A 16206-nucleotide genomic window follows, 5' to 3' on the forward strand; every position below is an offset into this window, starting at 1 on the left:
AAGGCAGCTTTCCTTGATACACTCCTGTAGTTCCTTGCTTTCAGTCAGCTCCTGTCAGGAATTAGGAATGTGTTGGGTGTGGTGGTACACACCTTTAATATCAGCACCTGGAGAGATCAAGGCAGCCTGGTCTAGTTAAGGGAGTGTCTGGGCAGCCTGGACTACAGTGAGATCTGCCTTAAGGGGAAAGGTGTGGAGAGGAATCCTGGATCTTCCTGCTCCAGTTCCTCCATCCCTCACCAGCCTTCAAGGACTTCTCTAGTCCATGGTCTGCAGATCTCCAGGATTTTAGATATTGTAAAGAGGAAAACTTTAGGTCAAGGTATTCAAGTGACGATTAAACATATCATCCAATAGTAATCACAGGGAGTGTTTAAATGGGTGTTGAGGGGAGGAGTTAGAGACTTTAGGACCTCCTCTCTGAGGCGGGTCAAAGCAGGCCCTTGGCAGTGAGTACAGGTATAAAGCTCCTGAGACTGGAACTGCTTTTGCACAGAGCAACCCACTACCTGGAAACTCTCTGTTCAAAGCAAGTGGGAGCCCACAGGAGGCAGGAATGAGTGCCCCACGCAGGCAGGCCTGGTGGAATGTGCCAGATTACTTCCACAGCCCACTGGTGTTTTACATGGAAGAGGACCAGGAAGACTACATATTTGGTAGGTGGATACATCCTTCATTTTAATTTCCTTGTTTTTGTTTGTATGCTTGTTTGTTTAATTTGAGTTTTTTTTTTTTTTTTTTTTTTTTTTTCTGAGACAGGGTTTCTCTGTGTAGTCCTGGCTGTCCTGGAACTCACTCTGTAGACCAGTCAGAATAGTGCCTCCCTCTCCCTCCCAAGTGCTCGGATTAAAGGCATGCACCACCACTGGCCTGCTCTTAATTTCCTTGTCACCTGTCTACCTTAGGCTTCAACCTTCCAGGCCACAGACTGCTTACCCACCCCACCCCCAACCAACTGCTGGAGTTTGACATGTGCTGTTATCTCTTCTGTGAACAGGCCCTGATGATGAATACCTTCCCACCCTGGAGGTCCACAGCAACACCTTCATTCAGCTGGAGAGATGGTTCACATCCTTAGGCCAAACCAGAGTCTCTGTGGTGGGACCATTTAAGGCAAGGCTGTGGGTGATGAACCTGATCAGGAAATTGGGAAGTAAGAAAACTTTCGAACAGACTCAAGGTAGGCCTCCTTGACAGGGTTATGTGGAGTCCTTCGTGCCTCTTTGAAGATTTATTTATTTTATGTAGGAGACCTATATCTGTATGTGCAGCTGCCTTCCAGAAGAAGGCATCAGATCTCATGAGTCACCAAGTGGTTGCTGGGAATTGAAGTCAGGAGCTCTGGAAGAAATGCAGTGCTTTGATGTCTCTTTAGGAACAGCTGTAGCTGGGCAGTGGTGGCCCACGCCTGTAATCCCAGCACTCTGGGAGGCACAGGTAGGCGAATTTCTGAGTTCGAGGCCAGCCTGGTCTACAGAGTGAGTTCCAGGACAGCCAGGGCTATACAGAGAAACCCTGTCTTGAAAAAACCAAATCCAAGGAAAAGAAAAAAAGGAATAGCTGTATAACATCCTACATCCTGAAAGGCCTCTCAGTTATTAGGTAAAGGAGATTTTACCCAGGATGCAGTGAAGACAGGGAGAGCAAAGAGTCATACAGTTTTAATGGGATGAAGACTGTGAGGCTATGGGAAGGTAGGAATGAATAACTTGGGGGGACCTTGGTAGGATGATTTTTTCCCCTGAAATGTTCTCCTGAAAGTCTTCTTTCTCTTACATCCTTCCTCAGGCCAGACGATGCTACTGCAGATCCGGAGCCATCCTCTGACAGAGCAAGACCTGGAGTTTCATCCAGAATCAGGGAGCCGGCTTTGGTTTACTAGAATGAGTGATACCACTTCTGTGGAAGTTTGTTGTTACTTGAGGTTTCCTTTGACAGTTGTTTGGTTGTTTAGGGTTTCTGTGCAAATTCTTTCATAATTTCAGAGATCTCCTTTGGTAAGGTTTTCAATCAGCCTTTGAAAACCACATAAAAGATAGTTAAGGAAGTTTGAATTGGTTGACCATATTGGCAGAGTCAAGCAATGTAAGATGTAAGATCATACACTTCTAGGTGTAAGGTTCTGCAAAGAGATCTAATAAAACAAGTTGCATTAACATTCATTGCTTTTGATGTTGATTGCTTTTCTTTGTCTACACTAATCCAACCTAGTGGTCAAATTTCTATGCAAGGTAGTCTCCAAGTTCTAGGACAGCTATAATGTCTCCCTAGAGTTAAAATCTCTGAGGTGTTACTGGAAACAAGATATAAATTGCTTCTCTCACAACAAAAGCACCTTATGGTGTATTAGACAAGGACTGTCTGATTAAAGCAAATTGAATGTAAAAGTGCAGGAGGGCCTGGCTGGCCTCCTGCCAGGGGGACCTGCCATAGTTAGTTTTTAAATCAAACCGGTTCATGGGGAGTTTTCACTTGCCACATGATTTAACTAACAGGATTTAATAGCTGTTCACTTAAGCCCTTTGCAGAGCAAATTGTCTTCTAGGAATTCTTGCTGACACTTGTAGCTTCCTGAAGATTAACCTGTTACTGTTTGTTGTAATAAAGATGCAGTTAGGCACATGATTCTTCTTAGCCTTGGTTTTGCAGTATAGGCTCTGATCTTAGATTATTAACAATATTAAGAATAAGTGTTTGTGGCAGGCCCTGGTGTTCTATGACTCTAATTCTAGGACTGAGGAGGCAAAGGGAGGGGTAGCTTTGTGAATTTGAGACAATTTTGATCTATATGAGATCCGGGCCAGCAAGGGACCACCTGACACCCAAGCAAAAGACAAGTAGGTTTTTCAAATCATGAGCTGTATCATTTAATCACTGTCTCATATTGCCCACAGTCATGGTCTCTTTAGATGCTTCATTTTCTCCTTTTGAGTAAGAAGGCCTTTTGGACCCTGATTCTGTGCTGCTGCAGGTATCAATCTCCAAGAAACTTTGATTCTGACAGCAGTGTGTGTTTTAACCAGTCAGGATCCATTTCAGGCTCCCTAGTAAGATGTGCTGAGGTGGATCTCAGATGATCAGGGCCTATCAGGGTGCCAGACTCTTGAAGGCTGCAACCATGGTGAGGACTAAGCAGGAACCTCACAGAATTCCTTCCATACACAGAGGATAGTAGTCTCAGAGTTTAGAGAGAATAAGTCCGAGTTTTGCAGATTAGTAAGGGAACCGGAGAGGGGTTAGGCATTAATTTGTTTCTTTTCAGATAGCATATCCCTATGCAATTCTGGCTGTCCTAAAGACCAGGCTGTCCTGGTACATTCAGAGATCTGTCAGCCTCTGCCCCTGGGTGCTGGGATTAAAGTTGTGAAACACCATCCTCAGCCACTAAAGCAAGATTTTAAAAGTCCTATTAAAATTCCGACTTTACCTTGACACTGTTTCATATTCCTGGGAGCATCAGTGATGTTACAGGGTGTATTAAAACCTTGTGGTAAAAAACCCTGAGCGCTCACCTTATATGCCTTGAATCCAAAAGGGAACTTTGAAGAAAAAGAAAAAGGAAGAAAGGACAAAAAGGAAAAGGAAAGAGAAAGAAAGCAAAAAACAGCAAAAACAAAGGCAAAACAAATAAAAATTTAAGAGCTAACAGCTGTTAGGCAGATAAAAATGTCGATCTGTTGATCTTTCTTCTTAAATATAAATATCTCTTCAAAGTCTGGTGTGGTTACCCACACCTTTAATCCCAGCACTAGGGAGGCAGAGGCAGGCAGATCTCTGACTTTCCAGGTAGCCTCATCTACAGGAATAAGTGACCCACGCAAGCAGGCCTGATGGAATGTGCCAGATTACTTCCACAGCCCCCTGGTGTTTTACATGGAAGAGGACCAGGAAGACTTCATATTTGGTAAGTGGACCTCGCCTTCATCTTAATTTCCTCACATTACCTGTCTACCTTGGGCTTCAACTTTCCAGGCCACCCCACTTCCATCCAAGTGCTGGAGTTTGACATGTGCTATTACTTCTTCTGTGAGCAGGCCCTTAAAATGAATACTTTCGTACCCTGGAGGTCCACAGCAACACCCTCATTCAGCTGGAGAGATGGTTCACACCCTCGGGCCAAACCCACTTAAGGCAAGGCTGTGAGTGATGAACCTGATCAGGAAACTGGGGAGTAAGAACACTGTGGACCAGACTAAAGGTTGGCATCCTTGATAGTGGCCTTGGTGCCACTTTGTTTGAAGATTTATTTATTTTATGTATGAGACCTCTATCTGCATGTACAGTGGCTTGCCAGAAGAGGACATCAGATCTCAGGAGCCACCAAGTGGTTGCTGGGAATTGAAGTCAGGAGCTCTGGAAGAAATCCAGGGCTTTGATGCCTCTTTGGGAATAGCTCTATAGCACCCTACATCCTGGAGGGCCTTTCAGTTATCTAGTAAAGCAGATTTTACCCAGGGTGCATTAAAGATAGTGTGATCCTAAAGTCTTTCAGGTTTATGGGATGAAGTCTTTGAGGGTTGTGAATGGATGATGTGGGGTACTTGACTGTTTTCATTTCTTCCCCAGCAATGTCTTCCAGAAAGTCTTGTTCCTCTTACCTTCCCTTCTCAGGCAAGGTGATGCTAAAGCAGATCCAGAACCATCCTCTGATGGAGCAAGACCTGGAGCTTCACCCAGAATCGGGGAGCAATCTTTGTTTTCCTGAGTGATTGAATGTCTGTGGTTGTTCCTAATTACTTGAGGTTTCCTTTGAGAGTTGTTTGGTTGTTTGTGGTTTCTGTTAGAATTCCTTGTATTCATAAAGTTCATAGATATCCTTTGGTAACTGTTTTTGGAAAGTAGCAAGTGGCTGGTTAGTCAGGGAAGTTCTTCATCGTCCTTGAAAAGACATGTGAAGATTGTTAAGGAAGTTTGAATTGGTGGACTATACTGGTATTCTAAAGCAGTGTAAGATGTAAGATTACATACTTCTAGGTTTAAGATTCTGTCAAAGAGATCTAATAAAACATGTTACAGTAGCATGCAAAGCATTTGATGTTGGTCTTTTTTCTTTGTGTTCACTAATCCAATTTAGCTGTGCAATTTCTGGGCAAGGCAGTCTTCAAGTTCTGGGAAAGCTACATTGTCTCCTAAGAGTTAACATCTAGGAGGTTGGACTGGAAACAGAATATAAATTGCTTTTCTAAGATATAAAGCACCTTAAAAGCCATGTTAGGCCAGGACTCCCTGATTAAAGCAAATTGTGTGTAAAAGTGTAGGAGGGACTGGCTAGACTACTGCTCCCGTTCTGGTCACCTTAGGAGTTCAGAGAACAGCCCATCACTGGTTTAGACATTTCTTATTGGGAAGGGTTAGGGTTGATAGAATACAGCTGTGAAGGTAATTGGCTGCTAGCACTGGGCAGAAGGGTGGGGAACTCAGGGCTCAAGGCTGCCGGTGGGGTAGATAAGTGAAATAGAATCACCACCTATGTTTTGGAGTTTAGCAAGGCAAAGGGGTAGGTGTACATCAATGAGCTACAAATTTAGTATAAGCTGGAAACCATGGTTTATAGGATATTTTAAGCTACGGAAACAAACTTATTCTTGTAAGATATGGAGCCCTAATAACAATGAATGACATGTGTTTCCTGTTTTAGTCTCTCATCTGCTCTCTGAAAACATTGGTTCTGCAGAGAACTTCTCGGGAGGCTTAAGGTTATCCTAGTCTTAAAATGCAGGCCAGTGAGAGGAGAAAAGATTCATGGTTCTGATGGAGACATATTTGAAGTGGGCAGGGACGACACCTCTCTGAGCATGACCTTGTGACCCCAGCACTGTCCCTGAAGTCCTAATTGGGTGAGGGCTCAAAAAATGTTTTCTGGGATCTATGAGTAAGTTTACTGTCAGGGGAAATTATAGTTGTCCTGCAGCCATGGATGAACTGGGTACCTGAAAGGGAGGCTGCAAATGAAAAAGGACTGGGGGTGGGGGTGGGGACTTGAGAGAAGAATGAAGCCAAGGTGAAGGTTTCTGATCAAGGCTCAAAGTTTAATTTTCAGCACTGTGTTTATATAGGGAAAGCCCACAGACCCATGTTTCAGCTGGATTGAGTTGCAAAGCAAGCTCAGCAGGCAGTCAACTCCTCAATGCTCCTGTAGGAATTGCAAAGGAGGCAATACCAGGTGACTCTAGTTATGTTGTAAAACCATCTATGGTTTGTTTAGCCTACTCAAGCCTGGGGGAAGGGCACAATTCCCCTTTTTTTATTTTTTAAAGATGAGCTGGACACAAGATTTACTTGTTTTCCATAATCCCATTGGGTAAACAGTGGCTAGGTGACTGTGCCTGTCTTAGGTCCATGTCTATATTGCTCCTTCTTACCCATCATGGACCACAACCATATTTTTGATGTATGTATCTGGCTTAGGTACATAGGAGCTCAAGAACATGCTTATATGTCTCTGGCCACTGGCCTTTAAAAGCACACTCTTTCCCATTCAGACCAAAGCCATGAAGGACATGTGAATATGCACTCAATGCGTTTCTTCATAGTGATGAGTGTCGCGGTGAATAGCTGAGCTTGCTGAAAGTGATCCTGTGTGAAGGAAACCAACCTGTTTCCAAAAGTTAAATGCAATGAGATTAAAGTTGTCTGGGGGAATGCCCCAGGTATTCAATTCAGGTGCTTTCTGACAAAGATCATACACAAAGTCTTGCCACCAGGTATATGGTGGGTGGCTTTGAGATTGATAGAAAACACTTACTCTTCAGAAAGACTGGAGACTACACTCCAGGTTAACTCAGCTGGATGATAGAGTTTCTGAACTGTCTTCATCATTGGTATCATAGTCATTAGAAGGCTCAGGATCTGTGTCCACTTGACAGACCAATCTTTCAGGCAGCCATTGGTTTCCATTTTCTTTTTGTGAAAAACACAGAGGGAACCTTGCCCCCATATTAAATAGCCAATGGTGATCTTGCCATATGCCAGTAAGTGGACCCTTCCATTTCACCTAGTCATAAGTGTGCCTAGTTGTAGGGTGCCATAGATACCCAGGAGAGTTCCTTGGCATCCAAAGTTTCAAATTTTAAGAACAAAAAGCACAATTTAAATAATGTGGTACACAGGAATATAATTACCCCTTTTTGTTTTTTTTATGAAGATATTGTTTTAAAGTTTCATGGGCCTGTTCCACAATACCTTGTCCTTAAGGATAATAAGGAATCCCAGTAATATGGGTAATATTAAATCATCTACAAAACATCTCAGATGCTTGATTGTAATAGCCAGTTCCATTATCTGTTTTAATCTGATTTGGAACACCAAGCATAGAAAAATAATTCAGGCAATGACTAATTACATTTTTAGTTGCTTCTCCTATTAAAGCAGTTGTAACTAAAAAGTCTGAAAAGGTGTCAATAGTCACATGTGCATATCTTAATATTCTAACATCAGAAATATGAGTGCCATCTATTTGCCATAATTGATTAGTTATAAGTCTTGAGGATTAACACCATTATGAGGTACAGGTAGAAACTGTAGATATTGAGGACAAATCTTTGCAATTTGACATGTACATTCTCTAAAAATACCAAATTATTGTTTCAAGCTATTACTATTTTGATGATGTAAAGAATGAGATTCTGTGGTTAATTGTTCCTGTGTAAGGCCTATAATCTGTCTGGTATACAAATCTGTTGTGGCATTGCCCTAAGTGGTCTGTCCAGGCAATCCAGTATGAACTCTTAAATGTCCAAAGACAGTCATTTAAAGGAACAGTACTTTCTCTTAACTTGAGTTGTATTTGCATAAGTAATTGCAAAATTTGAGAATTAGCAGTATCTAAGAAAAAAGGAACAATTTCAAGCAATTGTAAGCCATGAGCTATATATTTACTTATCAGTATACAAATTAAAACCTGGATTTTTCAACATTTCAAAAATAGTGGCTAGAGCACACAATTCAATAACCTGTGCTGAAGTATTGGGGGTTAGGGGGTGGGGTGGGGGGCTCAAAGAGAATAAGCATGTGATCCAATTACATATTCTGCTTTCTAATTAGATGAGCCATCTGTAAATACAGTAAGTACTTTCTCTATTGTCTGTATACACAAATGCAGGAAATACAAAGGCAGTAAGGCAGTCATAGAAGCAAATTGCAGTAACTTATCTTTTGGATAATGATTATCCATTTTACCTGAAAAGTACACACATGCAATAGGCAAAATATCAGTAGTCTGCAATAACCAATTTAATTTCTCTTTGGAATAAGGAATAAACATTTTATCAGGTTCTTAAGACATTTTTTCCAAAATACTTTCATGATTCTATCATACAATTCTGTATTAACACAACAACGATTTTATAACAGGATGTTCGAGCTTTATTTGCCAAAGAACTGCTATGGGCACATGTGTAGCAATAATGCAAACAGCCAGCAATTGATCTAATGCATGTGTTGTTGGCCAGTAGCTTCCTGCAAAGCTATTTATCTCTTACCAGTTAATTTGCATCCGCCTTGAGAACATCAAACAGAGGCTTAAGTCCTCCTGTGGTGAGCTGACAGTGAGGTCTTAGCCAATTAACATTTCCTAGAAGCTTTTTTCAAGTAAGTAAACTATTTTTTCTTATTTGAACTTTCTGTGCCACAGTTTGTTTAGGATATAACTGATACCCCAAATATTGAAAAGGATATTGTCTTTGAATCTTTTCTGGAACAATAACTACTCCCTAATATTTTAAAGCTCATTATTTAAGAGCAAAGGCTTATAGTAAAACTCCTTCAGAGGGTTCTGCTAATAAAATACCCTCCATATAATGAATAATATACACTGAAAGATTCAAAGTTCTAACTTCTTGTGTTGAAGCAGAGACAAAATATTTTTGCATAATGTGAGGCTATTAGCCATTACTTGAGGCAAAACTTTTCAATGATATCATTTCATAGGCTCTGTAAAATCATAAGATCACTAAAAGAAAGCCCTTTACAATCATCAGGATGCAAATGAACAGTATAAAAACAATCTGTTAGTCATTCTGAGCTGAGGCCTCCTTAGGTTCTGTGGGGCTGCTTAGGGAGGAGTCTCTCCTAGTCTGTTTTGTTTTGTTTTGTTTTGAGACAGGGTTTCTCTGTGTAACCCTGGCTGTCCTGGAACTCACTCTGTAGACCAGGCTGGTCTCAAACTCAGAAATCAGCCTGTCTCTGCCTCCCAAGTGCTAGGATTAAAGGTGTGAGCCACCACTGCCTGGCTCTCCTGGTCTTGTAGATACATCTTGTCATCTACTCCATTCCCTACTTGGAAAAATGGAAGGACTTTGAGGATGGATTCAGTTCTGTTAGTGACTTGAGATTTCAGGTTCAGTCTCCCCTGGTCTTAAAGGATTTTGAGCTTCGTGGTAGAAAGGAGAGAGAAAGTCAAGAAAGGGTGCAGAGGAAACCTCTTCCTCTGCACAGTGAGAGCTACACTTATGATGGTTCCAAGGAAAGGGGCATGGTGGTGGGGGATTCTGCTTGTAATTGAGCACACTAGAAGCTGAGACAGAAGAATCTCTCTCTCTCTCTCTCTCTCTCTCTTTCTCTCTCTCTTCTCCCCCTCCCCTCTGCCTGTCTGTGTAGCCCTGACTGTACTGTAATTCTCTATATAGACCAGACTATCCACAAACTAGAGCTCTACCTACCTTTGCCTTCTAAATGCAAGGATTAAAGGTGTGAACCAAAATGGGATCATGATTTCTTTTTTGTTATTGTTTATTTGTCTATTTCTTGAGACAGGATTTCCTCCTTTAGTAACCTGCTTTTTCTGGAAACCATACTGGTTTCCAACTCAGATATCCACCTGCCTTTGCCTCCTAAGCACTGTGATCAAAGGCGAGCACTACCACTGCCCAGGCCTGGATCTCAATATCTCCCCCACCCCACCTCAGACAGGGGTGTAGCCCTGGCTGTCCTAGAACTCACTCTGTAGACCAGGCTGGCCTTGAACTCAGAAATCCGCCTGCCTCTGCCTCCCAAGTGCTAGGATTAAACGTGTACACCACCACCACCCGGTGGATCTCAATATCTTAACCAGCCTACCAACCATAGCCAGACTTTTTCTCAGCAAACCTAAAATAGCTTGTATTATCTTGCATGCTCATAACAGCATCACAAGGGAAGCTGAACCCAGAGGATCACTAAAGCCTCAGATAGGTATATAGTAAGAGCCTGTGTCCAAGCAGCTGCTAGATACTGAAGTAAACACTCCAGATCAATACTAATAATAATGCAACTAGGGAAGGTAACCTAGACTTTGTCTCTTCTGAGGTCCTGCAAACCTCAGGGAATGCTCCATGGTGGGCATAGAAGACTGCTTGGCCTCTGGTTAGGCAAGATCTTTATTATATTACTTAAGGCTGCTTCTATGACATTATTCGCCAGTTAGATCAGTTTTGGGAGTGGGCTAATAGGAAAGACAATAACCTTCCAGAATAGATTCGGGGGCCCTTGTTTCTGAAATGTCTGCTCTTGTCCTTGCATTTTATTCATAGAAGCGGTTCATCTTTCTAGTAATGAACAGAATCGTATTTGAGAATGGCCTGGTACTCAGTGAGCAATCCACTCCCTAGCAGATGATTTGATAGCTCAGTATCCATCAAAAACCGCTTGTGAGCCACTACCACTAGGGGGCAGCAGGAAATGTTCTGGTGACTTCCCACAGTAGCATGCACTGAATAGGGCAAATCAAAGAGGTACCTGAGAGGGTCAGAGATTCACCTGCCTCTGCCTCCTGAGTCCTGGGATCAAAGGCATGCTCCATCCACCTGGCCTGCCAAAGATGATTTTTAAAAAATATTTCTCAAGACATGGCTTATCTATGTAGCCTTGACTCTCCTGGGTCTCAGCCTGTGGACTTTAAAGTTGTCTTAGAGTTACAGAGGCCTGCCTATCTCTGCCTCCAGAGTTCTGGGATTAAAGGCATGTGCCACCACTGCCCAGCAAAGAGGGGCAAGAAAAAAATTGCTGGGCAGTGATGGTGCACGCCTTTAATCCCAGCATTTGGGAGGCAGAGGCAGGCAGCTTTCTGAGTTCAAGGCCAGTCTGGTCTACAGAGTGAGTTCCAGGATATCCAGGGCTACACAAAGAAGCACTGTCTGGAGAAAACAAACAAACAAAATATCTGTTTTTCTTATGTATGTGTAGGTTAAATAAAAACTCTCCAGAACTGTAGTCTGTGTTAGAGATTCACATCTTTTGATACAGAAAGTCACTCTCAGCTCATCAAACTGCATGAAAGATCCCATGAAAGGAAGGGCATTATATACATTTCTAGCTTTTTAGAGGCTTCCTGTCTCCTCTCTGAAATTAGAGGGCCTCTGCATGAAGAGGGGAAGGGACTCAGAGTTCAGTCCATTAGTGAAGGCAGTAGATCAGCTATCAGTCAATAATTTAAAAAATTAATTCTATTGTCCCACCCTACCTTGGGACTGTTACATGCTATGACTTTAGGAGCTTTTTGGTGTGACTTCTTCCTCCTCCGGGACAACTTTTGTGTTCCTACACTGAGTACCTTATATGTCTCTAGTCCAAAAAAGCCTTAACAGACAGAGACAAAAGGGAAAAGAAGTATGAACAATGGTAACAAAATTCTCAAAGAGCATGTAGTACTTAAGCAAACCTCAGAGAAGGGGTAGTTTACTTATCCTTTATAGTGAACACACAAACCTTACTTGAAAGGCTGAGTGGGGGAAGGACACACTCAGGAGGCAGAGGCAGGTGGATCCCTGTGAGTCTCAGGACAGCCAGGACTTCATAAAGGTTACCTGTCTCAAATAAAATAGAAAAGAAAATACAAACAAACCTAAGGGAGCTAGAGAGAGAGAGAGAAAACCAACCCTGGTCAAGGTGGTAACCTATGCTAAATTGTACCTCATAAATCTATGCATTAAGAGATCATTAACTTGGAACTGGAGAGTGATTCAGTGTTTAAGAGCACTGGCTACTCTTCCATAGGACCCAGGTTCAATTCCCAGCAAACACATGGTTGCTCATAACTCTCTGTAGCTCCAGTTCCAGGGGACCTGATAGCTTCATACAGACATGATAAACACCAGTACACACAAAATAAAAATAATTTTTAAAAAACTATATAATTAAAGAAAAGAGAAGAAAGAAAGAAAGAAATCAGTACCTTGCCAGAACTGACCAAGCATCAGAGAACAGTACGGTATAAGCAGGCCATCTTTACAACGTTGCTTCAAACATCCATGCCCTAGGCACTGACAGCACACAGACCATTCCCACTGGGCTTCTGAGCCCTGCACTGCAGCCTGGACAAGGACGTTGATTTGCTAATGGTTGGTGTGAAACTTCATCGAAGGGGAAAATACCTTTTCTGTATTTTGGAATTCTCCAGGCTGGTCTCAAACTCAGAGACCTGCCTGCCTCTTCCTCCCCAGTGCTAGGATTAAAGACATATACCTCTAAGCCTGGCTTTCTTTTATTTTCGAGATTATGATATAACATCATTTAACCCTTTCCCCACTCTCCAAAACCTCTCATATACCCTTCCTTGATCTTTCAAATTCATGGCCTTTTGTCATTAACCATCCTTAAATGCATATATATATATTTTTTTCTTAAAAAAATCAGTTTGCTTTGTTTTTCCACTACTGCTTAATCCCTAAAATAGGAAATTATTGTATGAATAACAAATGCCACCAGCCCGTTGAAGTTAGGAATGTAGAGAAGACATATCCAAAAGCACTGATCTCATAAGAAAGGCAGTGAGGGTGCTGACTTGGGGGACACAGGACTTTAATCCCAGCACCAGGGAGACAGAGGAGAGTTGGGGGCTTACCTGATTTACATAGGAAGTTCTAGGACCGCTAGAGCTATCTTAGATTAGAGAGAGCCTAATCTAATCTAAAACAAAACAAAAAATCCCAAAACAACAGTAAACAGACAGACAAACAGGTGTAGGACCCACCCAGGATGTCCTAGCTCCTGTGCATTTATTTATCCCTGATCTTCTTTTTCTTTTTTTTTTTTTTTTCCCTGGAGACAGGGTTTCTCTGTGTGGTCCTGGCTGTCCTAGAACTCACCCTGTAGACCAGGCTGGCCTCAAACTCAGAAATCCGCCTGCCTCTGCCTCCCAAGTGCTGGGATTAAAGGTGTGTGTGCCACCACCTCCCGACCCTGATCTACTTTTCTTTTTCTTTTTAATTTATTTTTTTTATTGAATATCATCTTCATTTACATTGCCAATGGTAAAACCTTTCCCAATATCCCCCTCCCCTAAGATCCCCCAACCCCTCCCCTTCCTCCTTGCCCCTGCCTCCATGTATATTCCTCTTTGCCCAGCACACTCCCACTCCCCCCACCTCAGTTTCCCTTTGTTCGGGCCTCTGTTGAGCCTTTACCTGACCAAGGACCACTCCTCCCACTGATGCCCACCCAACAAGGCCTTCCTCTGCCACATTTTTGGCTGGAACCATGTGTGCCCCTTTGTTGATGGTTCAGACCCTGGGAATCTTGGGGCCTCTGGGTGGCCAAAATAATTGTTCTTCCCATGGGGCTGTAAACCCCTTCAGCTCCTCTGATCTACTTTTCTAGACAATTCCCAGTAGAGTTCTTCAAGCATCTTAAATGGTTACTTAGAAGAAGTATTTCTGGGCACTAAAGATTATCTAATTGTCCTGAAGGACTAAGCCAACAACATAGAATTGGTTAGATTAACTGTAGAAACTCTGGGTGTGGGTCCCTTCTCTAAGGTGTAGCAAGGGCTGGCTTTTGGGTATGGGTATATAAACCAGGGCCTCCTTCACACCATTCTGCAGTTGGTTACCTGGACTTGTGCCAGGAGTCATCCCCACCTAGATCTCGATGCCAGGAGTCATTCTCACTTAGATCTTGATGCCAGGAGCCATTCTTACTTAGACCTCTAAACCCCCTCCTCCTGAAGCTCACCTGTGGATAGGTTACTATAGCAACTCCTTTCCACTTCACCTCCTCATGACCCCCTTTATCATGCCAAAATTCCAGCAGCAATAACTAGCCTTTCCCAGAAACTCTGAGAAACTGTTTCTGAAAAATGATGCCAGCCCCCTGGGATTGTTCCCCCTTTACCCCTCCCAAACCTTGCGTGCTTCCCTTTATATTGCCTTGTGTAAAAAATAAAGATTGACAGCTTGATCGGGATACTGTCTTGGTGTCTGTCTCTTGTGTCTCTTGTCCCCCGCCTTTTCTTAGGTATTACAGGGACCCTGTTGACTGTCCTGCGGGTCGGGACAGACTTGCTGTGTTTTGAAGTCAGGGGGATCTCTGAGATGGAAGTGGATCCTGCCATCGAGAATGGCTTGTGGATGTTCCTTGAAAACTTGGATCCTCCATTTGTGATATTGATAGGTGGGGACCTGGAGCAGCACATATTTGGTAGGTAGCCTTTTCTTATGCCTTCTTGTCATGATTTCCAACCCTCTCCTTTTCCCTTGTGTGTCCTAGGTTCCTGGTTGTAGTGTGGCATTATTTCTGGGGAGCTGTGAGCAAATAGTTACTCGCTGCAGATAGAGACCACCCCTCTTCAAATAAACCCCAAAAGGACAAAACAAAACAAAAACAAAGAAACAAAAAATAAGAGTAAAGTAAGGAAACCAGAAACCTTCAGTAGATTTTGGTGGACCCATGAGGTGTTTTGGGTTTACCTCTAGTAGTAGGAGTGAGGCGTTACCCATAAGAGCAGAAAGATGGCTCCATCATTTCAGTACACTCAAGGTCTCAAAAGCTGAGGACTTGTTACATATTGACCAAGCCTACAGGCAGCTCAAGATGGTGGAGGGTGTTCTTGCCCAGTGACTCCGTTTGTCTGAGCCTCTCAGTTGATCTTTGCTGTTCTGGGATCCTGGGAACTGGGTGTTTTTGGAGCTCAGTCTGAGAGTGATTTCTGGCTGTCTTGACTGTTCACCTACTTTCTGTTTTGTTTGGGTTTTTCATACACGGTGGAGCATTTCTCTAAGTAGGACTGGCTGTCCTGGCGCTGGCTCTGTAACCAGAGTGGCCTCAAACTCAGATCTTCTTGTCTCTGCCTCCCTTGTGCTGATATTAAAGGCATGTGCCACCACTGCACCAGCTTGCTTATATAATCTTGGGAAGGTTGGAGTCTAGAGAATCCAGTCAGTTTTGAGGGACTTCTAGAAAGGGGCTTTCATGCGGGATGGACTGTTTAACTGTTCTTCTCTGTGAAGGTTTTTTTTTGTTGTTGTTATTTGTTTGTTTTTGTCGATTTATTTATTTATTTTTTATTTATTGAAAGGTGGTATCTCTCTATGCAGCCCTGGCTGGCCTGGTACTATCTATGTAGACATTTGAAGTTATAAGAGTCTGTGTGACTCTGCCCCCTGAATGCGGGAATTAAAAGGGAGCACCATAATGGCTGGTACAGCCTATTTATTGTTCTATCTCTTCCTTAGCAGCCTGTGTCCTTTTGGCTTTGCTCCAACCAGAAGGTTTTAATCTTGGAGGGAACCACTACACAGTACCACCTTCATCTTGGACCTCTGTCTATCCAGCAAATGCTGGTGACTTATATATTCTGCTGCCATTTCTTCTGTGCACAGGTGATGAAGACATATACCTCCGAAGCACCTAGGAACACAACAATACCCTTATTCAACTGGAGGGATGGTTCACACCCTCAGGCCTGACTTGAGTCATGGTGGGCGGACCATTCAGAGCAAAGCTGTGGTTAATGTATATGATTATAATCTTGTGTAGCCCGGAAGCTTCCCACCGGCCGAGATACATGACCTTGGCCCAGTTGGGGTTGAGAGGGATTGACTAGCTGTCCAATAATAGTTGTCTGGCAGTATAAATGTTCACTGAGCTCCCAGGAGTATCAGGATCCAGATGCTCCTCAAAATCCATTCAGAGAGAAACAGCTTTACATTATGACACTTTTTATTGCACAAAGTCTTTAATGTCATGGGGAGTGTGAATGGATCCCTGGGCATGGCCTGGCCTTGGCTGAAGTCCCTCTATAAAGTCCCTCTCTACCGTGTTCCCAAGGGAGTCTTGGTTCCCATCTTGAGCCTCACTTTGCCATTGGTTTACATGTCATCCCCAGGCCAAGAAATGTTGGATCCTGTGCGGAGCCAGCCTCTGACCAGAGCTGACTTAAATGCCCTCCCCGGACTGCTGGCAAATCAGTGTAGCGTGTGTTTTGCTCTCAGATTAGCGGGGGCACCCAACTGA

The 16206-nt window shown here is 43.0% G+C and overlaps 1 protein-coding gene and 1 pseudogene across 1 annotated transcript; both read left to right on the top strand.

Annotated features, from left to right (window-relative positions):
• Positions 1-556: 556 nt before the first annotated feature.
• LOC127693046 (KH homology domain-containing protein 1B-like) lies at positions 557-1979 on the top strand. The gene is made up of 3 exons (XM_052193736.1): positions 557-656; positions 998-1180; positions 1789-1979. The coding sequence occupies exons 1-3, from the start codon at positions 557-559 to the stop codon at positions 1977-1979; spliced, it is 474 nt and encodes a 157-aa protein (XP_052049696.1).
• Positions 1980-3873: 1894 nt separating this feature from the next.
• Positions 3874-16206, top strand: LOC127691970 (KH homology domain-containing protein 1-like; annotated as a pseudogene).

This window comes from Apodemus sylvaticus, chromosome 9 (genome assembly GCF_947179515.1).
Source record: "Apodemus sylvaticus chromosome 9, mApoSyl1.1, whole genome shotgun sequence".
Lineage (NCBI taxonomy): Eukaryota > Metazoa > Chordata > Mammalia > Rodentia > Muridae > Apodemus > Apodemus sylvaticus.

Excerpts from the sequence above, each read along its gene's own strand:
- LOC127693046 (XM_052193736.1), top strand. The coding sequence starts at position 557 with ATGAGTGCCCCACGCAGGCAGGCCTGGTGGAATGTGCCAGATTACTTC. Across the intron at positions 657-997 it reads CCAGGAAGACTACATATTTG|GCCCTGATGATGAATACCTT; the intron begins GTAGGTGGATAC and ends TTCTGTGAACAG. Across the intron at positions 1,181-1,788 it reads AACTTTCGAACAGACTCAAG|GCCAGACGATGCTACTGCAG; the intron begins GTAGGCCTCCTT and ends ATCCTTCCTCAG.